Raw genomic sequence first — 25902 nt, forward strand, 5'->3', positions numbered from 1 at the left:
TGTAAAAGCTCCTGATTTCTCCCTTCGTCTCCTGTGCAGTTCAGACATCTCCAAACTGACCAGTTGCATGTCCTTACAGCTCGCCACCCACGGACGCGCTACTCACCTCATGTTGATACTACATAGATTATCAATGGAGTATGTAGTGCAAATAGGGAATAATTCATGAATATTGATACTAAATCTTCCTGTGGTGCCTACAAAATACACTGTGTGTGTGTGTTAGAGGTTTTTATGCATTTGAGTTAGTTACTTTTCTCAAACAGATTTTTGGTTAATCACAATGTATTTTAAGGTAAGAAAAACAGAACGTTAAGATTGTATTACAAAACAAAAAATGTATTCGTTTTACGTCTCAGCAGCATACATTTGGTCTCTCACTTTGCAATATAGAAAACCATCTGAGCATACAGTATTTAGAATGATCAGTGATACAGTTTTTATTTGTTCTTTTCAAAATACAAAACAATCAATCTAAGAACACAGGATTTATAGCCCATGTTTAGAAAATGACAGTCAGATTCTTTGTTTAATGACCTGACCAAATTCTGTATCTCCAGAAATGTATATTTTGCTATTGGACTTTACCAGCTCCAGAGAGTCACTGGATGTGTCCAAAATTATACATCTTCACACATTAAAATCATGGGCATATTCAAGTATTGTTCCAAATGAATTTGAAAGAGGACATCATTATTAATTTAAAAAAATTACAACTKAAATATGATCATTTTCATTTAAATATGCCAAAACAAGTCAGGGAACATTGTTTATCATTTTGATCTTAATTACCATGTAAGTATGCTTAGCATACTATCCTTTGAGATATTCGGAATTTTCATCGTTTTCTTTTGACAGCATTCCATAGATTTAGGAAAGCTATGGTAAGAGCACAAGAATTGGATCCGTTTGTATTTGTTTTGCTTTGTTTGTTTTTTAAGCCCTGAAATGAGGTATATAAACATGCAAGATGAGATGCATACACATTCAGTTTTGATCAGTGGCAAAATTAATTAATTATCCTTTCAAAACATCGTCCTAATTCACAATGCACTTCACCTGTTCTTTGTTTTGTTTATGAAGCATTATGGACAAGATAATATCCTCTTGGCTGTTGGAAATAGATTATCAACAAAAATCGTACTGTTCAAATTTACAAATGTACAACATATTTATAACATCTCTATCAGCAGTTTCAGTGCAAAGATATACATACAGTATATCACAATTGAAAAAAAAGAATCATGAAACAAGAATTGGCATAAGAAATATCAGAAGGCATAGTCATGAACAGACCTCTTTTCTGTATGCTAAAGAAATGTTTGTCTAATTTCTTTTCACAAATCAATCTTAGTTTTGTAGACAGGCTACGTATAAAAAGGGATTCTGTGCAAAGGAGAGTGTGTCTTTGATTCCAATCTGTGAGAAAGGGGGTCATACATCGTTGTCCTCTTTGACGAGGTTCGCRGTGTCTTGGAAAGTGTCCTCAGTTGGTGAGTAGGTGCTGGGACGATCCCTCTTCAGGCGTTTGGTGGTTGGGGCAAAGGGAGAGGGGTCAGTGGAGGAACTGTCCTCATTGCTTCCTACTGCTTTTTCATTCTGCATCTGAAAAACAATAAGGGGATGACTAAGCAGAAAACAGGTCAACACAAACCCAACATCTGTTCACCTCTGAGTAGCAATCAGAAGCAAACCTGAAACAGTTAGGAGTACATTCTCCACTGTAGAATAGCCATGTCTCAAAAAGGAACAGGTCCTGAGAGATAGGAAGCATGGATACAGTCACCTCCCAAATGCTCATTGGGTGTCAGTATRGGGCTTACCTCTGAGTAGATAGGGTTTTCAAAAGTTAAGCTTGGCTTCAATTTTCTTCTGAAGGCACTCCACATTGACTCCTGTAAATGTAGGACACCATTGCTGTAAGTTCCAATATAATCCCTATCCTTTACCTAATGATACAAGTACAGGAAGGGAGAGTCACCTGAACAGGRTTGGCTCTGGCTGTTGAACTGTCCACGGTGCTCACAATCTGCTCTGTATGGTTCTTCTCGATCTGCTCGCCGCTAACAGTAACAGTCACCTGTTTGGAGTAAAACAGTGCAGAACAACTAGTATTGTTTTAACAATGATGCCAATCCCACCTGCCCTAGGAATGTTCATGCAACAGTGTTGTCTTGCGCACCTGTGTGGCGTGGATGACAGCAGGATCACCAGARGATCCAGCTGCTCCAGGGGCATACAGATAGTTCTCATACGTGACTGGCAGCCTCCCCGCTTCCACTGCGCAGTTCCCATCCTGAACGAGACATACTGTTATTCATCATGTCCATCAAAGGTGATTCGAATAGCATTGCTATCTATCACCTACATGTATTTCAAGCTCTTACTATGAAGTCAATGCCCTGCAATTTCTGATTTACTTTATTAACTACAGAGCAAAACAATCCTGGATGGGAATGTGTTGACTCTTAGTCTTGTTAATAATGTACAATATCAGAGGTCCAAAGGGCTAAAGTCAACTGGGGTCTCACAGGCCTAACAAAGGATTAAAATGCTGATGGTGCTGTCTGAAGGTGCAGTGACACCACTAAGTGCTAAACCGACACAATCCAGTGCTTACCAACTGCATGGCCCTGTCATTGAATGACACCCCGATGGGTGGAGGTCCCAGATCCATTGTGACATTGTCACCCGAGCGAAACGTCACCCCATTGCCCGTGTCACCCGTTTTCACCAGACTGCTAAGGCTGGAAAAGAAAGACAGAAAAGAAAATGGCTTCTCGTTCACACAACAATGTGAGGCTCTCGTTTGAAACGTTACGATAGAGGAAAGCACAGATGTTTGAGAGCAGGTGAGCTGAGAACCTACCTGGGTAGATTGGGCATGGACGGCATTAAGGAGCCAGTTCGTTTGTAGTTGAGGAAAACCCCAACAGCCAACACTCCGGAAATGAGGATGATAATCACTACTAACAGTGCAGTAACTGCTGAAGACAAAGATGTCAGCAAGCAACAAAGTTTATTCCAGAACGTTTCTCCTAATCTTTTGTAAAACATGCATCAGTAGTCCAAAACAAAAACAATTGATCACTTATTGCTGGTAATGACCTATTACTTTGCTGACATACTGCAAATTGAAGTTAAAAGATTATGGTGTTGGGCTTTTTATTAGCTAGTGAACTTAGTAATCTTTTACTGGAAAGAAAAACAGCTTTAGTGTTTGCTGAGTCAAAACAAATCTCACGGTCCAATTATAATGACTTGTGAGACAACAGTATGACGAAAAAGAATGTTACTTGGCTCAATCAATGTTGTGTAACTGCTTCATCATGAACCACGAATCAGAAATGTTGTATGAAGACTGGCACGTTGGACTGACATGTCTGGGGTGAAATCTAAATCGTATTTGAAGAGATCCATAATGCAGGTCATTCAGTGTCATACAGACGTTCCTCTTCTTGTCTCACTTTTTACTGTACCTGCTCCTTCAGGGGCACCCCTGGACTTTCCCATCTCACAGTAAGTCCCTGCATAGCCATACTGACACCTGCAGAAGAAAAGACAAAAACCAAATGTTTATTCATGGGGTGGAACGAAACACTCCTATGGCTTGTGGCTGTGTTGTTACGTGTTATAATAATATGACAACGAATCTACTTCTTGAGACCAGCTGCTGAACTCACTTGCACTTGGGCAGGACCCCTTTGTCAGTGTAGCAGGTCCCTCCGTTCATGCATCTGCATGCAAGGGGCATTAAGACTGGAGCCTCAATGGCTGCAGGAGTGAAAGCCACCACAACGTCATACAACAACGTCTGAGCAGCCATGCACGTATAGAGTATGATTTCAATGGTCAAGGGAGCATGGTGCAGCGAGGCTGCATTCACATGTGATGGGATTTCCTTTATAGACCATACCTGCATCACATTCGTTGGGGTTGAAGCCCACCAGGGATGAGCCTTGGGGGCAGGTGCAGGTGTAGCCTCCAGGACGGATCAGACACAGGTGACTGCACACGTCCTTACAGGGGTTGGGCACTGAGAGGGAAGAGGCGACCTGTGACTACTGTAACTACCGTATACTCACCAGACAGGAGAAAACTACAGAGTGTTTGTTTTAGACTTGACAAACTCTAACCTGAGCGGTTGTATCTGTGCTCCTGGTAGATGCGGACTTGAGTCAGCCAGGGGTTGATGGTCAGCACCTTCACTTTGTCCTCCTTCCCAAACTTGTCAGCCTTCCAGACTTCACCCCGCTCCTTGGTTGTCCAGTACACATGGCCCTCAAAGACATCCAGGCTGTAGGGATTACCAATATCTGAAGCAGAAAATGGCCATGCTTAATTAGCCACCATTTCAGTAGATGTGTGGTCTGATTCAATCATTAACTATTAAGGGAGTTAATAAAGTAGTTATTATAAAGAATATATCACCATGTTAGCAGCATCTATGGCTGCTTCCCAAATGGCGATCTATTCCCTACATAATGCACTACTATGGGCCTTGGTCAAAAGTAGTGCACTATAATAGGGAATAGGGTACCATTTGAGACGCAGCCTAAGAAAGGTCTCAGTGGGTTCTGACCTCCTGACATGATGATCTTCCTCTCGGTGCCGTCCGGCTTCATGGACTCTATGATGTTCTCCTTGGAGTCACACCAGTAGATCCTATCTCCATTCAGAGAGTCCAGAGTCAGTCCAGTGGGCCAGCCCAGGTCCTTATCCAACAGAACCTGCCTGTGTTGCCCGTCCATCCAGGCAGACTCAATCCTGGGTCTCCTGCCCCAGTCTGTCCAGTACATGGTTCTGGGAAATGCACAGTCACATATGCTTAACAGAGTGTTTGTTAACAAATGTTGATCAGTCCACAATGCTGTTATATCTGAGAGGATACACTATATTAGCTTATTATGAAGGGAACACACACACACACACACACATACATTCTTCTTCGGAACAAACAAAAAAGCCCCCTATGCCACTGTAGTTGATCACTTCCGTACCCGAGTGCTGGATTCAAAACAATAGCAGCTGGCTGGTCCAGGTCATTATGGATCAACCACTTCCTGTAGCGCCCATCTAGCTTTGCCACTTCAATTCGATTGGTCCCTGCGTCTGTCCAGTAAATGTGACTGAGAAACAGAAGGAAGGTGTTAGATTGTATTCAACCCAAAAGGTATTTTCAAAAAACGAATATAGTAAGCAATGAGTGAGGTGTTGTACCCTCCGATCCAGTCCACAGCGATGCCATCAGGGTTGGCAATGTATCTCAGGTTCAGATCCAACTCCTTCACTGGGTTATTGCCGTTGTCATTGAAAGTGGTCATGTAGGCCCGCTTGATAGAGCCAAACTGAGAGCCTCGGCCCAGGACCGTCCAGTACACAATACCTAAAAGCACAACAGGGTCATATCATATCATAAGTACACATCATAGCAAAATGTTTGCAATGGAAAATTAAAACAGGTGTTTRTCATTTAACAAGTTCAGGTAGTCCCTCCCCGTTTTGACCCATTTGCTTCTGTTTGGTTCCTAATGAAGTGGAGTAGAAATGAAAACCTCCCCAGTCACTGTATCACTCCCATAGTGCTCTTCACATAAGCCAAAGAGAACTGCCTAGTTAACTAGTTGAGCTGAAGGTCTTACTGAGTCCGATGCCCTCTGGATCCCACAGGTAGTCCAGAGCCTGGATGTGCTCTGTGTTGTCCACGTAGTCTGAATACTGCTCTGAGGACAGGTTGAAGCAACGAATCCGCACATTGTCGGGCAGAAGCAGCACTGGTGGGTACCCTGAAATGGAGAATGGAGAATATTGAAATAMGGTAACTTCCTTAACAATCAGGACTAACAGATCGGAGACAGAGGTTGCGTRCCAAATGGCACCATCTTCCCTGCTGTCGCAAACTGGCTCAAATGAAGATCCTACATCTGTATGGGCCCTGGTCAAAAGTTGTGCACTACGAAGGGAATAGGGTSCATTTAGGATGCAGACAAAATGACTTGTCCAGCTAAGCTCTTACCCTCAGCAGCACACTCCATGCCATGCTGCTCGCTGACTGAGCGGAAGCCCTGGGCACAGAAGCACTCGTAACTGCCCTTGGAGTTCTGACACTCTTGTGGACATGTCCCGTAGACCTCACACTCGTTCACGTCTGATCACAAACACAAAYAAACAGGAAAAACACAGAGAAAAGACCAAAAGATTACTAATAGCGTAAGAAGAGGAAAGAATAGATCATCGAAGATGTTGTTACAGAGGGGTGTTTTCTTCTACAGTCTTGGCCAAAAGCTTTGAGAGTGACACAAATATTAATTTTCACAWAGTCTGTTGCCTCAGTTTGTATGATGGCAATTTGCATATACTCCAGAATGTTATGAAGAGTGATAAGATGAATTGCAATTAATTGCAAAGTCCRTCTTTGCCATGCAAATMAACTGAATCCCCCAAAAACATTTCCACTGCATTTCAGCCRTGCCACAAAAGGACCAGATGACATCATGTCAGTGATTCTCTTGTTAACACAGGTGTGAGTGTTGACGAGGACAAGGATGGAGATCACTCTGTCATGCTGATTGAGTTTGAATAACAGCCTGGAAGCTTCAAAAGGAGGATGGTGCTTGGAATKATTTTTCTTCCTCTGTCAAACATGGTTACCTGCAAGGAAACACATGCCGTCATCATTGCTTGGCACAAAAAGGGCTTCACAGGCAAGGATAATGCTGCCAGTAAGATTGCACCTAAATCAACAATTTATCGGATCATCAAGAACTTCAAGGAGAGCGGTTTAATTGTTGTGAAGAAGGCTTCANCCAGGTCATTATGGATCAACCACTTCCTGTAGCGCCCATCTAGCTTTGCCACTTCAATTCGATTGGTCCCTGCGTCTGTCCAGTAAATGTGACTGTGAAACCAAGATAAGCTGTTAGATTGAATACAAAAATGTATTCTTAAAAGCAAAAATAGTAAGCAAAAATGAAGGAGTTGTACCCTCCGATCCAGTCCACAGCGATACCATCAGGGTTGGAAACATATCTCAGGTTCAGATCCAACTCCTTCACTGGGTTATTGCCGTTGTCATTGAATGTGGTCATGTAGGCTCGCTTGATAGAACCAAACTGAGAGCCTCGGCCCAGGACCGTCCAGTACACAATACCTGAGAGCACAATAGAGTCCTATTCAGAAGTGTACATCATTGCAAAATGGTTTGCAACGGAAAAACTAAAATGTGTTTCTTATTGGACAAGTTCAGGTAGTCCCTCCCCGTTTTGGCCCCTTTGCTTCTGTTTGGTTCCTCATGAAGTGGAGTAAAAATGATGTTTCTGCTGAAAACCTCCCCAGTCACTGTATCACTCTCATAGTGCTCTTCACATGAGCCAAATGGCACTGACTAGTTAACTAGTTGAGCTGAAGGTCTTACTGAGTCCGATGCCCTCTGGATCCCACTGGTAGTCCAGAGCCTGGATGTGCTCGGCGTTGTCCACGTAGTCTGAATACTGCTCCGATGACAAGTCGAAGCGGCGAATTCTCACGTTGTCGGGCAGAAGCAGCACTGGTGGGTTTCCTGAAATGGAGAATGGTGAAATATGGTCCCATCCTTAAAGGGATACTTCGTAATTGTGGCAATGAGGCCCTTTATCTACTTCTCCAGAGTCAGAGGAACTCATGGATACCATTTGTATGTCTCTGTGTCCAGTATGAAATGAAGTAAGTTAGAGGTAGTTTTGCAAGCCAATGCTAACTAGCGTTAGCACAATGACTGGAAGTCTATGGGTATCTGCTAGTATTGTCAAAATCCCAAAGTATCCCTTTAACATTCAGGCATTCTACTCCAGAGCACTAACAGATAGGAGGCAGATGTTTGCGTCCCAAATGGCACCCTCTTCCCTATACAGTACAGTACTTTTGACCAGAGCTTAGCTGCACTACAAAGGGAATAGGGTGACATTTGGAACGCAGACATAATGACTTGTCCAGCTAAGCTCTTACCCTCAGCAGCACACTCAATGCCATGCTGCTCGCTGACTGAGCGGAAGCCCTGGGCACAGAAACACTCGTAGGTTCCCTTGGAGTTCTGACACTCCTGTGGACACGTCCCGTAGACCTCACACTCGTTGACGTCTGTTCACAAAACACAACAGGAAAAACACAGAGAACATTTACATTACATTTAAGTCATTTAGCAGACGCTCTTATCCAGAGCGACTTACAAATTGGTGCATTCACCTTATGACATCCAGTGGAACAGCCACTTTACAATAGTGCATCTAAATCGTTTAAGGGGGGGGGTCAGAAGGATTACTTTATCCTATCCTAGGTATTCCTTAAAGAGGTGGGGGGGGGGTTAATAAAGGTTAATAATAGTACAAGCAGAGGACATCATAAGAGGTTTTAAAAGAGTGTGACATTGGTACAGAGTGGTGTTTCCGCATTCAGCTTGTACTGATGCTTCCTGTACCTTCACAGGTGTTCCTGTCTGTCTGGCTGGGTTTATATCCAGGCTTGCAGGAGCAGAGGAAGCCTCCGCCTGTCAGGTCTGTGCAATTGTGCTCACAGATGGTCTCACTGCAGGAGCGCCCACTGCCAACATCTGGGGAGAGCACATGTACATGTCACATTATGAGGGTCGACGTTTACTTTCACTTCAGTATTATACAAACAGCCATATAGCTTAGCATAAGATAATGCTTTATGATGATTGAGATGGAGAGGGAAGACTGTGGTTACTTAGTTGGGTGGGTTACTCACTGCAGCCCAGCTCGTCAGAATGGTCTCCACAGTCATCATAGTCGTCACAGGCATACTGCAGAGGGATGCACTGGCCATTACTGCATTTGAACTGATCCTCTGAACAGGGCCCATGTGTTGGGGTCTGGCCTGTGACAAACACAACACATCATGTCAACATGTCAACCATTTCAGAGAGTGAAAGACATGGACGATCGGATGGACAATAACCTTTGGTAACATGACAAATTCGTCCCAAATGGCACCCTATTGCCTATAAAGTGCACTAACCCTATAGGTCCTGGTCCAATGTAGTGCACGATAAAGGGAAAAGGGGTGCCATTTCTGATGTTACCTACATAATGTTCATAGAATGATGGGCTATATGTACTCCAAACTCCCATGGAGATGGGACAATATTTGACAGTATTGTAACTTGCGATTGGCGTGTACTTACAGTGCTCCTTTTTTTCGTCAGTGCCGTCCCCACAGTCGTCCACCGAGTTGCAGAGCTCATGGCTGTAGATGCACCGGTTGTTGTCACAGCGGAAACGGAACGACGGGTCACACGGGATGTCCACTAGGGAGACAAGACCAGGGCCCGTATTTATCAAACGTCTCAAAAGTGATCTAGGATCAGCTTTCCCTTTTAGATCATAATAAATCAGACTATTAAGGACAGGGAGGACCTAATCCCAAATCAGCACTCCTACTCTGAGATGCTTGATAAATACGGCTCTAGGTCATGGCCAGGCTCAATCTCAAGGTAAAATGTCTCAGTGTTAAAGAATAAGGATTCATTCAACAATGTAACTATTTAAGGAACAGTGTAGCCATTGAAGGGACATTAGCCTTACAGCAGAGGTGGAGCTCCTCATCTGAGTGGTCTCCACAGTCGTTGTCTCCGTCACATTTCCAGTTGGGCTGCACACACACATGGTTCCTACACTCAAACAGGAACGGTGGGCAATACGTGCCATTGGGATAACGGGTTGCTGCAAATGAAAGAAATGGACCATTACAATTCAAATTCATGTTTGTAACTTTTAAACTTAAGATTGGGGGCTCCTGAGTGGCGCAGCGGTCTAAGGCACTGCATTTCAGCGGTCTAAGGCACTGCATCTCATCGGTCTAAGGCACTGCATTTTAGCGGTCTAAGGCACTGCATCTCAGTGTTGGAGGCGTCATTACAGACACCCTGGTTCGATTCCAGGCTGTATCACAGCAGTCTAAGGCACTGCATCTCAGTGCTGGAGGCGTCACTACAGACAAGCTGGTTCGAATCCAGGCTGTATCACAACCGGCCGTGATTGGGAGTCCCATAGGGCGGTGCACAATTGTCCCAGCGTCGTTTTGCAGTTGAAATGACATCTTTTCAACCAGTTTTGCTCACTGAGAGTGTTGTATTTGATGTCAGCCCATTGACAAATCTATGATGATACATAACACTTACGACATGATGTCTCGTCAGTGTAGTCCAGGCAGTCGGCGCTGCCGTCACATTTGAACCGGTCGGCGATGCAGTGGCCACTGCCACACTGGAAGTAGCCCGGGTGACAGGTCCGCAGCTCTGCAACACAGCCATGCCAGCACACAACTCATCATTAACACTGTAGGTATTAATCAAATCAAGTCAAATGTTATTTGTCACATGCGCCAAATACAACAGGTGTAGACCTTACCGTGAAATGCTTACTTACATGCCCTTAACCAATAATGCAGTTCAAGAAAGAGTTAAGAAAATATTTCCTAAATAAACAAAAGTAAAAAAAWTWATAAAAAGTAACAATAAAATTACATAACAGGGGTACCGGTACCGAGTCAGTGTGCAGGGGTACAAGTTAGTCGAGGTAATTTGTACATGTAGGTAGGGGTAAAGTGACTATGCATAGATAATAAACACAGAGTATTAGCAGTGTAAAAATCTTTTCAGCCTCCTAAGGGGGAAAAGCTGTTGTTGTGCCCTCTTCACGACTGTGTTGGTGTGTTTGGACCATGATAGTTTGTTGGTGATGTGGACACCAAGGAAAATGAAACTCTCGACCCGCTCAACTACAGCCCGTCGATGTTAATGGGGGCCTGTTCGGCCCGCCTTTTCCTATAGTCCACGATCATCTCCTTTGTCTTGCTCACATTGAGAGAGAGGTTGTTGTCCTGGCACCACACTGCCAGGTCTCTGACCTTCTCCCTATAGGCTGTCTCATTGCTGTCGGTGATCAGGCCTACCACTTGTGTCATCAGCAAACTTAATGATAGTGTTGGAGTCGTGCTTGGCCGGTATCTCAGATTCGGATCTTGTGTTCACGACTACTGTAAATAAATATTGAAAAGTGACTTGAATTCACAATCTGACCAGAAGAAACCGGCAACAGAAGAAGTCAATTTATTCCGGTGGTCCTTTCTGTGTATCCTGTGCCTCAAAAAGGTGACGTTTTACTYCTTCTTTCCTTGGTGCTGTATTCCATCACACATTAATAAGCAGAGCCAGCACCAAAATAAAGAGCCTCCACTCACCACAGTCCCTTTCATCTGAGTTGTCCTCACAGTCGTTGTCATGGTCACAGACCCAGCGGTCGGGAATGCAGTGCAGATTGTCYCAGCGAAACTCACTCTCCGAGCACACACGCGGGCCTGGGGGAACACAGAGAGGGGAACTAAAGAATTAGCACTGCATAAGGGAAGACTTAATTAGTTGTCATTGCCACAGTCCAAACAAACACGATGTCGACACAGATGACAGAGGGTATTACCATATTACTACATTATTCTGGGATTGTTTATTKATATTTCATACAAAAACAGCCACTGCTTTGACAAATACAATAGTTCTAGTCCCTCAATTGGGTAATTGCAATAGCGCCGCTGAGCTATGACTTGTTTTTTTGCATTAACAAACGATCTCGAAGCACCCAACCAATCATGCTGTCATTTTTCTGTGGTGAGTTCATGATGGAATTCACTGGAGGTGTTCTCTCGCCACACATTACCACCACAGTTACGAAGAGGAGTGGCAACCCCKAAAAAACGAGCAAATGTCATCATACAACACATTAGTAGTTGTTCTTTGAAGCAGATGCATTATCCTCATCAGCTGGCATGCTCTCAGCCTTGTTTAAATTCTCCAGGGCAGAGGTGGCCGACTCCCTCACTCCCTCCGACTGACATGCTGACAAGCTGTTTCTCTAGCAGCTGATAAGCCCGCCCCACATTAAACTGCTCCGAAGACAGAAGTGTTAAGTCTTTTACAAGAGCACTTTGTTATCTGATAAAACAATAACATGTCCATTCTTTGCCATCAACACCTCTATTTCATATGGGTGACTCACTGTGTCTGAGCTACATTGGAATCCCCCACTAGAATCGCTTAGAAGACACTCAAAGCCATACCTACAAGTAACCAGCCTTTTGAATCATGMGAATTAGACCATAACTGCTAAGGAGACACGTAGGGCCGGTTGCACCAGTTGGATTTAAAAAGGTTGGGCTTAAATGGATGAGGTAGAGTTACGACCTAGTTATGCCCAACTTGTACAACTGGCCCATGATGGCTCAGTGTAAAAGTGCCAATGCGAGGCAGCCAGGGGATATAAGGTGAAGGTTGTTAATTAGATACAGTATTAYACAGTGGTGGTGGGTAGAAGTACTGAATAACTCACTGCAGGCGCGCTCATCCGAGCCGTCGCCACAGTTGTTGTCCCCYTCACACCTCCAGCGCAGAGGGACACARTGGTGGTTGTCACAGCGGAAGTCCCCCAGAGGGTCACAGGTCACCTCCTCTGAAACCACAATAGGCACACACACAGGGACACGAGATAAGAAGCAAAAGACAATGCTCAAACGCATACATGCACCTGTAGTGACAATTTCCCTCAAGTTCTTATCCCCCTTATCCTTAGTTCTTATCCTCCTTATCCTTAGTTCTTATCCTCCTTATCCTTAGTTCTTATCCTCCTTATCCTTAGTTCTTATCCTCCTTATCCTTAGTTATTCCTTGAAATGTTTTATGCCCAAACATTGCATTCGTGCAAACACATGGCGTGCTTTAACCAGACACATATTAAGCAATAAAGATTAAGAGGTTGTCCATTAAGTTTGCTTTGTAGTCCAGGACTAGGCTTCATAAAGTGTCCGGGAAACCGACCCTCAGTCATTTAGTTGATTTATCACTTCAAAATAAAATCAACAGTCATTCCAGTATTACTTGTCCTCTTTGAGACCATTTCAAGACAGTGATTAAGTTCCAGCTACAACCAGTGCTACTACAAGACACTGTCAGATTAATGAGAAATTCTTCAACACTGTGCATCATACTGTTTAATATAGCGTTGATGATAACTACTAGACCACAGAGCTTTGAACTGAGAGGTGCCATCTGTTTTTTTAAATTAAAGCTGAGCGGATCATGCAGAGGGGAGTGCGGCATGCCTGAATTGGGTGAGCTCTGAGCTATGCCAGGTCTATAGGAGAGGACATGAGAGGAGGAGGGCTCGGCTGAGCTGTCTCTACCACACAGTGCTGGTGGTTTGAAAGATAGTGGTGCTAGAGGGGAGATCCCTCCTATCCCTCCACCTGGCCCGGCCGCTGCATTCTCTAACACAGATTAGCGTGGATCTCCCCTCTAGCGCGGGGATGGCACTAATGGAGTGAGGGCCTCTGATAAGAGATGGGAGGGTCATAGCTGGTGTGTGTGGATCGGTGCGCGGTACAAAGAGCACAGTGTGCACATTGCCCCGTACAACGGTACACACGCGCACGCAGGCACACGCACACTCTTTCACACGCACACAAGCCATAAATCCAGAAAGTTCTCTCACAGGGAGCAGGCGGTGAGACCCTCTCCATCACTACRTCCCACTGTCACACCATGTAATGTTCTGCTAATAGCCCTTAATTCACTCCCAACACACATTGTTACCTCATACAAAAACGTTATTATTCAGTGCCGTGGGTTTTAACCATTTGTTGATTTATGTCTGAACGCTGATGTTTCAGTGGACTCACCGCAGTCCTGCTCATCACTGTTGTCCCTGCAGTCGTTGTGGCCGTTGCACACAGACCACCGTGGCACACAGCGGTAGTTGGTCCTGCAGACAAACTGGGTGTGGTTGTCACAGCGATAAGATGGCCCCACTGTGAAAAGACCACGTGAAGGAAGTCAATAACAAAGAACAACATGCAGACAGACACTTCAGAGGAAGTCTTTCAATCGTATATCTGCTGGGAGAAAACAACTGTTAATTGTGATTTTCCACAGTTTAGAATGAACAGGTCTCAGTAGGCTCACTGTAGCAATCCCACTCAATCCCTACAGTTGAGTGTGTGCTTTCACCACGTGATTCTCTGTGTTGGGCGCGTCACTCACTGCACTCTTCCAGAGGCTCGTCTGAGTTGTCGCCACAGTCGTCGTCCACGTCACACTTCCAGTTCTGGGGGATGCAGCGTCCGTTACGGCACTTGAACTGACCGGGCCGGCAGGTCCTGCTGGAGCAGTGGGCGGGCTCCTCGTCAGAGCCGTCGCCACAGTCGTCGTCCCCGTCACACTGCCACGCCTCGGGGATGCACCTCTTATTGGCGCACTGCCACTGGTGGGTCTCGCACTGATGAGTGGCTGCACAGACAGTCAATTCAGTTTTAACCCTCCACTGAAGTACATTCACACACAGCTGCTATTTAACAACATGGATCACAAGGTTATGGGAAATCAACAGGTTAAAAACAGTGTAATCAAACAATTACAAAGAATGTTTCCTACGAGCTCAGAGTGTTCTCTGGAAACAAAAATGACAGCGCTAAATGCCACCCACCACACAGCACAGGATCTTCATCAGAGCCGTCATGGCAGTCCTGGTTGCTGTTGCACAGGAAGTGGGGGCTGGTGCAGTTTCCATCGTTGCACTGAAACTGGCCCAGTCGGCAGTGGCGACTAGGGCAGGTGGAGGGCTCATCAGAGCCGTCTCTGCAGTCCCTCTGGCCGTCACACTTCCACCAGATGGGGATGCAGCTGTGGAGGGGAGGAGGGACAATACTGTTCAGGGCTCACAAATGCCTCAATTATACCAKAGGACATGTGATACGAAGGGAAGAAGTGCATTGTAGTACAACTCTTAAGGTGAACTCCCACTCACCGCTCATTATCCGCGCATCTGTACTGGGTGCTGGTGCAATTGGGCAGGCAGCGAGCCACGCCCCKCAGCTGTACATTCAGGAAGTGGTCGGGGCATTCACAGGTGTGACCCCGCCCCCCGTCACGGAGCAGACACAGGTGGGAGCAGCCTCCATTGTTCACTGCACATGGGTTGTTCACTGGGGGGAGAGAGGGGGTCAGAGAATCAGCGCAATCACATTCAGTGCAGCTGGGCAAACACAGGCACGGCGTTGTCTTAACGTAAACACTTGAATGGACCTAACGGGCAGGAAACGTCAGGATAAGGAAGTGATAGCAATCTGAGTTGAGGAATGGATGTTGATACAGGAYAAGAGGATACTCAMATTACTGTCTCCTAGACTGAGACTGACCTATGGGCTGCCTATAGGGATGGCACACGTGGATGTCGAAGGGTCTGTGTGTGGTGTTGACAAGAGACTGGCGGCCGGATCCGTCGTATTTGTTTCCTTTCTCCACTGTGTGGGTGTTCCAGTCAGTCCAGTACACGGTCTCCTCAAACACAGTCAGAGCAAATGGATGGGGCAGTGTCCCATCATACACAGTGTGTCTGTGATGTCCCTCCAGGTCTGAGAACCTGAGGAGAAGAGGAAGAGTAGGATTACAGGAGGCATTTAGGCATTTAGGAAACAAAGCAAGACTCTATGGCAATTAGAAGCARGGTCTTACTCAATGTAGTTGAGATGGGCATCTGACCAGTAGAGCTTGTCATTGCTGTAGTCAATGGTGACCCCATTGGGCCACTCGATCTTAGTGGTGATGATGGCTGTCTTGTTGGTGCCGTCCATTCCAACACGGCCTATGAAGGCTTTGTCACCCCAATCCGTCCAGTAGACATATCTGACAGGGACCAAATCAGTTTAGGTTACTAAAGACCTCTTTTATCGAATGAACCAAGAATCAATCATACCACTTTTTCACTGTATAATGATTAATGGGGCAGATTTACTCACCCATATTTTGGATGCAGAACGAGCGCCCTGGGGTTTTCAAAGCAGTAGGTATTATTGGCATCAACACAGTGCTCAGCCAGTTTCTTAGCAAAGCGCCCGTCCAGTTCGGACACTTTGAGACAGTCCAGGAAGCTGTCCAGCCAGTAGAGTTTCCTGCKCACCCAGTCGACRGCCAGGCCCTCCCCATAGAGRACCCCGTTCACCACCACTTCCCTGTTACTGCCGTTATAGAACATTCGCTCAATCACCCTGCGGCCCACGTCCATCCAATAGAACCTCTTGTCCACTCGGTCAAAGTCCATGGCCACCACGCTGGTCAGGCCCTGCAGGATGAGGGAGTAGGCCTCTCCGTCCGTGGACAGGTTACGAAGATAATAGCGGTTACTGAAGATGAGGTAGGGTGTGATGTMGCTGTTCTGACGACAGCTGCGGCCATCAGGTTCCCGTAGGAACCCGGGGGCACATTTACACATGTAGGAGCCCACTGTGTTCTCACACACCTGACTACACACAATGGGCGTCTCTGCACACTCGTTGACGTCGTCGCATGTCTTGTTGTCGGACATGAGGCGGTAGCCGGGGCGACAGGTGCAGATGAAGCTGGTGGGTGTGTCAGTGCAGTTGTGGTCGCAGTGGTGCATGGAGGGGTTGGTGCATTCATTTATACCTGCATCCAGGTCAAGACAGAATAGGTTTTAGAGGAGATTGACTATAAATCCAACACCACACTGCTCTGTTGTGATACTAAATATTATATTGGCATTGTATTTATATATAAATATATTTTTTACTGCTTTTAAGATATCATGCACTCACCACAGCCCTTCTCGTCACTGTTGTCTGAGCAGTCGTCGTTCTGGTCACACACATTAAAGAGAGGGACACAGTGTCCGTTGTCACACCTGAACTGCCCGGGGGGGCACGTGGGCGGTGGCGTGCGGCACAGGTGGTCTAGTTCATCCGACTCGTCCCCGCAGTCGTTGTCCCCGTCACAAATGAAGGTGCGGGACACACAGCGTCCGTTTTGACAGGTGAACTGGTGTTGCTGACACGGCTGGTAGGTGCAGCCCTGCTCGTCACTGCTGTCACCACAGTCATTCCTCCGGTCACACCTGCCACCAAACACATCAGTCACTCAGTGTTCTTCCCTGTACACCAGGTGGTGCTGCTGTCCAGTCCCAAAATTCACACTGTAGTCTCAGCCTCTACAAAGCAATGATACATTCAAGAAGAAATCTGAAACATGTCATAATTATGTCTCTGTTATGTTAGAGTCTGTCAAACCTGTAGGAGCTGCGTATGCAGAGGCCGTTGCTGCAGGTGAACTCGTTGACGCCACACGATCTGCGCGTGCAGTTCTGATGCTCGTCCAACGCGTCCGCACAGTCCGCATCGCCGTCACACACCCAATCACGAGAGATGCACTTCCTCTGTGGCCCTTGGTTGTTCACACAGGTAAACTCCAAGGCGGAGCATGCGCGGTTAGCTAAAAAAAAACGGAGGGGCAGGAAAATAACACCAAATTAGAGAAGTTACATGATGATGAAGACTCCGAGACTGGACCTGACATTTCCCGCGTTCCAAACATTCCTAAGTGTATTTCAGGACCTCTAGCCGTGACTTCGGGTTTCCTATCTATCTAATGTGAATGAGCCCCATTGTTTGAAGTGAGGCTCCTGCAGAGGCCCGTGGTGCGCTGAAGCCATGCGCTCCAGGCTCCTTATTGTCAGAGCCCACATTCGAGAGGAATGACATAAGAGTCTAGATCCACCCCGAGCCAGGATTCTGAGACAGGCACAAAGTAACGAGTGACGCAGGGGAAATCAGGAATGTGAGCTCCTTGGAGACGTTCAACAGGAGCCAGTATCCACCCCCACACCCCCAGCATGCATCCGGATCCATCAGTGTCTGACGGAGATAGACTGGAGAGGAATACACTAGTGGTGCGCGGGTCAGCTGTTTGTTCACCCGCAATTGGGTCAACTTAGTCAACTTGTCTATAATTAGATACATGCAGCTTCTCTTCTGTCATTATATGTTGCCCTAGAAGACTAAATAAACCCCTGCTCACCAGAATAATGTCATAAATTGATATAATACATTTTTCAATCTAATTGACATCTGTAAAGTTTATGACGTTTATGGACCGGGGAGAACTTGCAAAATGTCCAAATGACATCAGTTTGACCGGTTCTAAGGAAATAGAAAGCTGTGAAAACAACCCAACATGTTTCTGATAAGATTTCAGTTCGGCTTGGATGTATATTTTATGCGCTTTTATGATGCCAATAAAGATAGCACCTCTACAGACGGTATCTAACTGCACATTCACATTCTCTCAAGATAAAAGAACGAAAACGTATTTCCCTTCTCCTGTTCCCCGAGTCAAAATTTGGTGTATAACTTTACTGCAAAAAATGCTTAATTCTGCCAGAGTTAATATTAAGTCTATATGAGAGGTTATAGACCTACGTCTTGTGACTGTTGAATATGTCACACATGACGGCACCGCCATCATCCTCTTTTACCACTTTGCCAAATCTTTCCCAATCATTCATTTTCTGGCCCTCCCTTCTCTTTGTTTTCAACTCTCCACTTCGCAGCTTTTCTCTTCTTGAATTATTCTCTGGTGTTGTTCCTTTTAACTCCGTGGATGACGTTAAAGCATTTGGCGTTAAGGCCCTGTAGGCCCTAAAGCTTAGGCCTACTCACTAATGCCAGATAGAAAAACCTCAATGTAGCCCATAGATATAAACTGCACGAGAATGATACATTTATGGACGCTATTGTTTTCTCTTTATTCAACCCGCTCGCCACCCACCCGCCCTTCATCCACACAATATTTAATGACCCGTAATCCGCCCACCCCGCGGATATAACCGCGGTGGACTGCAGGTTATAAGTCAACCCGCGCATCACTAAAATACACTCACCACAGTTGTGTCTCTGGTCTTCATCACTCATGTCTCCACAGTCATTGTCCCCATCGCAGATCCAGGAAGAGGTGATGCACCTGCCGCCATCACAGCGGAACTGCTCGGTGTTGCAGGTTCTCACCAGGGTGGCTGGAGAGAATCAAAGGTCACAGACATAAATACAAACCATGCATCAATGGATTAGAACTAGAATACTATTGTGCTCAATAAAAGTCAGTGACTTAAAACGCCCTGTAAATGTCTTAACTGATGTCAACTAGTAAAGACAGGTAACGCATATCTGAACCGAAATTAAACAGGTGAAGCTATCAAAGTAGACACGGCATCTCCTCCACATTCCAATCTATGGTGATCTATTGAAACAAGATAAAGGGAGGTTGTGTAATTACCCTGGGACAAAAGGAAGAGAGGAAAGAGGAGAGAGGAAAGAGGAGAGGCTGTGTTGGTCAGAGGAGACTGGTGGGCGTCAGTAGGGAGGAATGTGGCAGACAATGGGAGGCCTGACTGACTGACTGACTGACCACACCACTAACAAAGGCACACGCTACGGACACATCAGCAAGAGCACAAGCATGTGCGCACGCACGCACGCACGCACGCCAACGCACAGTATGGTGAGGGAAGGAGAGCTGTGGTACTTACTGCAGGAGGAGGGCTCATCAGAGCCGTCAGCACAGTCGGTACCCCCATCACAGTACCAGTGGGCTGGGATACAGCGGCCACTGGAGCAGCGGAACTCGTTCTGGGCACACGTGGAAGTGGCTGGAAGCGGTAAAAGAGACATTTAGGGGTCACTCTCCTCTCAAAACCCATTTAGAAAGCATATGAAATGGCACCATATTCCCTATATTAGGCACTTACATTTTACATTTGACATTTTAGTCATTTAGCGGACGCTCTTATCCAGTGCACACATTTTCACACGTCTTTCGACACAACCTAACTGTACAGACCAGGCCTGAGGGACTCACCGCAGTGTACAGGGCTCTCGTCACTCATGTCCCCACAGTCATTGTCCCCGTCACACAGGTAGGAGCGGGGGATGCAGATGTTGGTGGATGCACACTGGGTGTGTTCTGGCGGACATGTTCGCTCCGCTGAGATATGTGACAAGAAGAGGATTGGTGTTATCATCTCAAAATCAATTATTTCACCACACTTGAAACGTCTCCAATCCTTACGGACTGATGTTTTAACCTTCGATCTGAAACCAAGTCCTGCTGTGTAGACTTACGGCAGTTTTGTTCATCTGAAGTGCCATTGTCAAAGCAGTTGTTGATGCCGTTGCAGACGTAGTCCTTAGCGATGCAGCGTCCGTTGTTGCAGGGGAACTCAGCGTTGGGGTCGCACGACCTGAACAGGCAGCCTACCTCATCACTGTTGTCGCCACAGTCGTTGTAGTGGTCACAGCGGTAGTGGTAGGGCACACAGCGACCGTTCCCACAGGTGAACACAGTGGGCTCGCAAGTGTGGAAGGCTGCCAATCGAATAACCAAAAACACCATAATCAGACATCTAGCCAATGGACAGGGAGACAAGGGGCTGTAGGTCTCAAGCATCTTAGAGTAGGAGTGCTGATTTAAGATCAGCGTTGCCTTTTAGATCACAACAAATCAGATCACATGGACAGGGGGAACCTGATCTTAGATCAGTACTACTCTGAGACGATTGATACATACGGGTCCAGGTGAAGATGAGCAGGGGTACAAGATGGAGATTTACCTGACAAGGCAATAAATGCTGCTGCCATTTGAACTTGGACTGCATGCAAGATATAAGATAAGTACATTAATTTATTCGTTTAGGATGGGGTTAGTAAACAAGCATCACTAAATAGAAAACAAGCATCACTAAATAGCTACGTTAGATTAGTGATTTGCAAGCATACACACCAAAAGGTTGGAAATCATTCTTGGATCCTGAAAAATATTTGATGCAGGTAGAAACAGAAATCTGGTTAGAGGCAGCATTTTAGAGACAGTTAAGAGAAGGACAGAACAGGTATAGGGATAAATCCATAATTGTCAGCTGTAATCACAATCACATTCAAGACAAATCAACAAAGATATTAAAGGAAGATATTTCTAGATAGACGAGACAAACAACATTCAACAAAACAGGCACTACGTGGGGCCACTAAGCACCATACCGCAGACTCTCTCTAGCTCGTCGCTTCCGTCCCCACAGTCATTGTCATTGTCACACTTCCACTGAGCACGGATACAGCGTCCATTCATACAGGTGAACTGGCCTGCCTGACAGCGGGTCCCGTTGTCAGGGATACAGTGCTTGTTGTCGGCCAGGTACCACCGACCCTCTGAGGGACACTGACACTCAGCACCCTGGGGCCCTGAGGAGAGGGGCAGGGGGACGTGCATCAGACGGATGGGGTGGTATGACATGGGGTGGTATGACAGACAGGCGTATGAATGCCCAACTCACATCATCCCAAAACAATATGACAACATCAAAACAATACGATGCTAGAGAAGATTACAATTTCAAAGGAAGCTTGGTCCAACCCCCACATTTAGCTACGAAGCTACAGCCTGCTTCTATTCAATCAGGAAACTTGAGGGTTAAAGTAGGGCTTAATTGCTAGTACCTAGGGTACATATGTGACTGCAGCCTCCGTTGAACTGTTGACAAGGGCTGTTGCACTGTTGCTGCTTGTTGCTGGCCAGCACGTGGACATCCATGGGCCTGGATGGAAGGTTCTGGGTCATCACCCTCTGGTCAGACCCATCGTGCTTGTTAGCCCGGTAGATACTGCGTGTGTTCCAGTCAGTCCAGTAGATGTACTGGCCATACATGGTCATGGCGAATGGGTAAATGGCTGTGCTGACGATGACCTCCCGATTGGCCCCGGTGAGAGAGCAGCGCTCAATCTTCTGTCTGATAACCAAAACCAGCACATATCATTACCATCAATACAATCTGACAATGATTGATTTGTGAGAAGAATGTGGAATTATTATAAGAGGGTCTTACAGGCTGGCATCTGCCCAGTACAGTCTCTGCTCTTCATAGTCCAGGGTTAGTCCATTGGGCCACACTAGACTGCTGTTTACAATCTCTGTCCTGAAGTTCCCTCCCAAAGTAGCACGTTCAATCTTTGCATTGGTCCCCCAGTCTGTCCAGTACATATACCTGTATGACATGGAAATAGAATAGATTCCCCTTTTTTTTTTCTTTTTTTTTTTTATCAATGACGGTACAGTGTACATTCAACACATGCTGAATATCTATTGAAGATACTGAGTGAGAGCTCTTGTTATCATTACAGAAGCAGTGAAACGGTATCAGCATTCTTGGCATTTCTGGCCAGCCTTACCCCCTGCAGGGATCCAGCATGATGGCTCTAGGTCGGGGCACACGGGCGATGATGGATCTCTGCGTCCCGTCCAATGCCATGGAACTGATAGTCTGGTTGATGTAGTCACTGTAGTAAATCCTTTTGTTGATCCAGTCATAGGCAATACCATCAGGGGCTCCTAGATCTGCATGGACACAAAACACACCACATAGAAAAGTACTGCAATAAGAAAATAGCCCCAAAAAGCTGTAACCAGATGATTACCGTATGATGTTGCAATGTAACGGAACAAAACCAGTTGTTAGGTGTCTTACCAGAAGCCACCACTACTGGAGGCGAGGTGGGAGAGGACAGACTGATGAAGCTAATCTTGCTGCTCCCAGCCCCTGAACTCTGGGTGAAGTAGATCCTATTGTCTGTGCGGTCAAAGTCCAGGGCCACGGAGGTGCGAGGCACGTTGACCACAGGGAAGGGCAGTGCGTGGTCGTCCGGATCCAGACGCAGACTCCGCACCGTGCTCTCTGTCGTATAGATGAGGTAATCATCCCGCGACACCACACAGCCCGCGTTGTCCGCCCCCAGGTTCCCAAAGGCACAGCCACACTTCTTGGTCTGGCTCCCGGGGAGGGCGAAGCAGAAGTGGGCACAGCCCCCGTTGGTCTGCAGGCAGGGGTTGTTGTTGAGCTGCTGGGCCGAACTGGGCTGGGTGCGCTGGTCGTAGATGGTCACGTCTCTCAGCATGTTGATGTTGTCTCTGATCACTGCAGGCTTCTCTGTACTGCCAGGCTCCTTACTGGCCTGGAACACCTTCTTCAGGTTCCTGTCCACCCAGATGATGCTAGTCTCAAACACAGTGATGCCATAGGGAGTTGGGTAGCGGCTCCCGTACCTGACTATCTCTGTCTCTCCCCCCTGAGGGTTGACCCGGGCTATCATATCCAGAGAGTCATCCACCCAGTAGACATATCCAGTCTGGTAGTCCAGAGCCAGACCTCGCGGGGTTATAATCCCAGACGACACCAGCACAGTGCGGTTGGTCCCGTCCAGCAGAGCTCGCTCAATCTTGGGGTTCTGTCCGTAATCTGCCCAGAACAGGTATCTGTTTTTGGGGTCCACCACGATGTGGCGTGGCATGTCCACTTGAGTCTTCAACAGCACACGTCGGAAAGTTGTGTTTAAGCGCAGAACCTCCACATAGGTCTCCGTCAGGAAAGCATTCGTGAAATAAAGGTTCCCTGAAAAGCACAGCCAAGTTGACATATATAAGTAAAAGGGCAATGGAGATTAGATTATCTAGGAAGAGCCTCCGGTAATGCAGATAGTATTGAGTGGTTGTGTAAGGACAGAGTAAGTCCGTTTATTTGAATAGTCACCTGGGGCTGGTTTCTTAGACCCAGATTAACCTATTCCTGGACMACATTGCAATTTCAATGAGAGATTTTCCATTTTAGTCCAAAAATGTAATCTGTGTCTGGGAAACCAGATTCTGTTTAGTGTACCCATAAACTGAATAATTGTTGGCCACACTACCAAGATCTGCAGCACTCTCCATTCCCGTCRTCACTTCTTTCTACTCACCTGATTGAGAATAATCCAGCCTGCTTTCTGGAGTCAGACCCTGTGTTTAAGCCTCTTACACAGTATCCCTGGACACCTACTGTTGGCTGACCTTCACTTTCTCTACCTGCTGGCATCATTTAAACACTTTTCAATTGAGCTCTCTGAACACGAACCCAAAGCGGATGCCCTACCTGCAGCCCAGTCCACAGCGATGCCTCGTATCCCGTTGCGGCCGATTCCAGATGTGACCACGCTGCGGAACCCTGCTCCATCGGGCTTGATCCGCCGGATCCCGTTCTGAGACGTCACAGTGCTGCTGAAGTCACACCAGTAGAGGAACCCCGAGGGCATGTGGACATCCACATGTAGAGCATTACGTCCTACACGACACAACCAGAGAGGTTAACCATAAACAAGGGCATTGATGTGGTGTTGTTTTTCCTCCACTAATGAAAAGGCTGAYCAACACATTTACATCTGAACAACACCCACCTCTCCCAGCCACTGGCACCATGGCCTCAGAGTGGTCAGCCCCCTCCAGACTGAAGCCTTTGAGGGCAGACAGCATGGAGATGACRACGTAGGACTGGTATGGAGCACAGGTCCTGTTGTCAACGCTGAGCTTGAAYCCAGTAGCACAGGCACAGGTATACAGGCTTCCGGGCCGCGGTAGACACAGGTGCTCACACGCACCAATGTTGTTGCTGCAACCGTTGGAGGTACCAGCCGAGACTGCAGAGGCAGACCACATGGTGGATTAGAACATGGCATTCATATAAAACAGGAGTCTGCACAAATAGAACTACAAATTCATTAACATTTCTAAAAGTTCTAGGTCAAGGACAACAAGGGTAGTCAGGAACTTTTCAAAATTAGACTAAACTATGTTACAAATTACAATCCTGGAACTGAGAACTTGTGCCTCATTTCTGAGCCGTCACTGGAAGAATCTGGTGCAAACACCATTTTGATACATCGTTGCCAAATCAGGCTCAAGGCTTGATCTATTCCCAGAAACCATGTCACTTACAGTATCCCCAGCAAACCGGGAACATTCCCAGAACATTAGCTTAGATTCCCATTAAGATTAAGTTAAGAGTTGTATCTAACATTAGGATGATAACATTCCAAAAACATTCAAATAATGTTTTTGATAACAAAATCTTTATTTTCTTCAACACATTTTCCAAATGAAATATCCTTGGAATGTTCTCCTAACATTCACTAAAATGTTGTGCACAACGTCTGTAACAAACACCACAGAACATTCCTCAAATGTAATTATGTTCCAGTAATGTTTTGGTTCTGTGAAAGTTCCCTGCACATTTGCTAAGTTGCAGTAAATGCTCTCATAACACAAAAACTGTCCAGTCGTGCTGACGTTTATACAATGTTTGTATAAAACATTTGCCTGATGTTGCAAGAATGTTCCCAGAACACATTGCGTCTGTTCTTTAAAGGTTCACCGAATGTTTCATTAGGTTGTGGGAACAGTCTGGTGGGAATATTGTGGGGACATCACAAAAGARATGTTCCCAAAACACCAAAAACMGTACAGTTGTGCAGATGATTATACAATGTTTCTTTTAGGGTACAAAAAAACATTTACCTAATGTTGCAAGAACATTCCCAGAACATCTTTTTATGTTCTTTATACGTTCCTATAACATTTATTTAGGTTGTGGGAACATAGTGGGGATATGACAAGAGGTTCCCAAAACACTTCAACTGTCCAGTTGTGGTGATATTCAGATAATGTTTGTATCAGGGTGAACAACACATTCCTTTGATGTTGTAAGAATGGTAACAAAACAGTCTTTCTGAGTTCTTMAAAGGTTTCGCGAACGTTTAATTKGGTTGTGGGAACAGAGTGGGTACATTAGAAGAGATAGGTTCCCAGAACACAGAATATGCTCAGTTCCCACCAGACTGTTCCCACAACCTAATAAAACATTCTGGGAACCTTTAAAGAACAGACTAKATGAGTTCTGGGAACATTTTTCTAACATCAGGTGAATGTTTTTTTGCAGCGTGAAAGAAAATGTTTTGAATCATTTGCACAACTGAAAAGTTTTTGTGTTATGAGGACATTTGCCACGACCTAACAAATGTTATGGGAACTTTCACAGAACCAATTTTGTTTTGCTTTGTCCGCTCTGTTTTAGGAGACAAACGGACACTGCTTGTTCCATACACAATGCCCAGTGTTCCTTGTAAGGGAAGAGTAACTGGCCATCTAATGCTCCCCTCCAT

At 46.0% G+C, this 25902-nt stretch overlaps 1 protein-coding gene across 1 annotated transcript in view; it reads right to left on the bottom strand.

Moving 5' to 3' along the window:
* Positions 1-216: 216 nt before the first annotated feature.
* The window catches only part of LOC111974860 (low-density lipoprotein receptor-related protein 2-like), a 62072-nt gene continuing 36386 nt past the window's right edge, over positions 217-25902 (bottom strand). The window contains 43 exon segments of the mRNA XM_070447289.1: positions 217-1605; positions 1824-1895; positions 1982-2080; positions 2183-2296; positions 2621-2747; positions 2870-2987; positions 3480-3547; positions 3684-3774; positions 3917-4036; positions 4137-4316; positions 4583-4803; positions 5001-5129; positions 6985-7150; positions 7415-7558; positions 7984-8115; positions 8453-8584; positions 8743-8871; positions 9179-9301; positions 9579-9716; positions 10175-10291; positions 11236-11352; positions 12378-12497; positions 13723-13851; positions 14084-14329; positions 14526-14722; positions 14847-15024; positions 15238-15461; positions 15554-15724; positions 15838-16504; positions 16654-16949; positions 17122-17323; positions 18771-18902; positions 19416-19535; positions 19745-19870; positions 20008-20250; positions 20666-20692; positions 20923-21123; positions 21379-21668; positions 21765-21923; positions 22108-22273; positions 22404-23324; positions 23841-24029; positions 24142-24381. Of these exon segments, the coding sequence (XP_070303390.1) occupies positions 1435-1605; positions 1824-1895; positions 1982-2080; positions 2183-2296; positions 2621-2747; positions 2870-2987; positions 3480-3547; positions 3684-3774; positions 3917-4036; positions 4137-4316; positions 4583-4803; positions 5001-5129; positions 6985-7150; positions 7415-7558; positions 7984-8115; positions 8453-8584; positions 8743-8871; positions 9179-9301; positions 9579-9716; positions 10175-10291; positions 11236-11352; positions 12378-12497; positions 13723-13851; positions 14084-14329; positions 14526-14722; positions 14847-15024; positions 15238-15461; positions 15554-15724; positions 15838-16504; positions 16654-16949; positions 17122-17323; positions 18771-18902; positions 19416-19535; positions 19745-19870; positions 20008-20250; positions 20666-20692; positions 20923-21123; positions 21379-21668; positions 21765-21923; positions 22108-22273; positions 22404-23324; positions 23841-24029; positions 24142-24381 (7952 nt within the window). The 3' untranslated portion in view covers positions 217-1434.

Source organism: Salvelinus sp. IW2-2015, linkage group LG2 (genome assembly GCF_002910315.2).
Source record: "Salvelinus sp. IW2-2015 linkage group LG2, ASM291031v2, whole genome shotgun sequence".
NCBI classification, from domain to species: Eukaryota; Metazoa; Chordata; class Actinopteri; order Salmoniformes; family Salmonidae; genus Salvelinus; species Salvelinus sp. IW2-2015.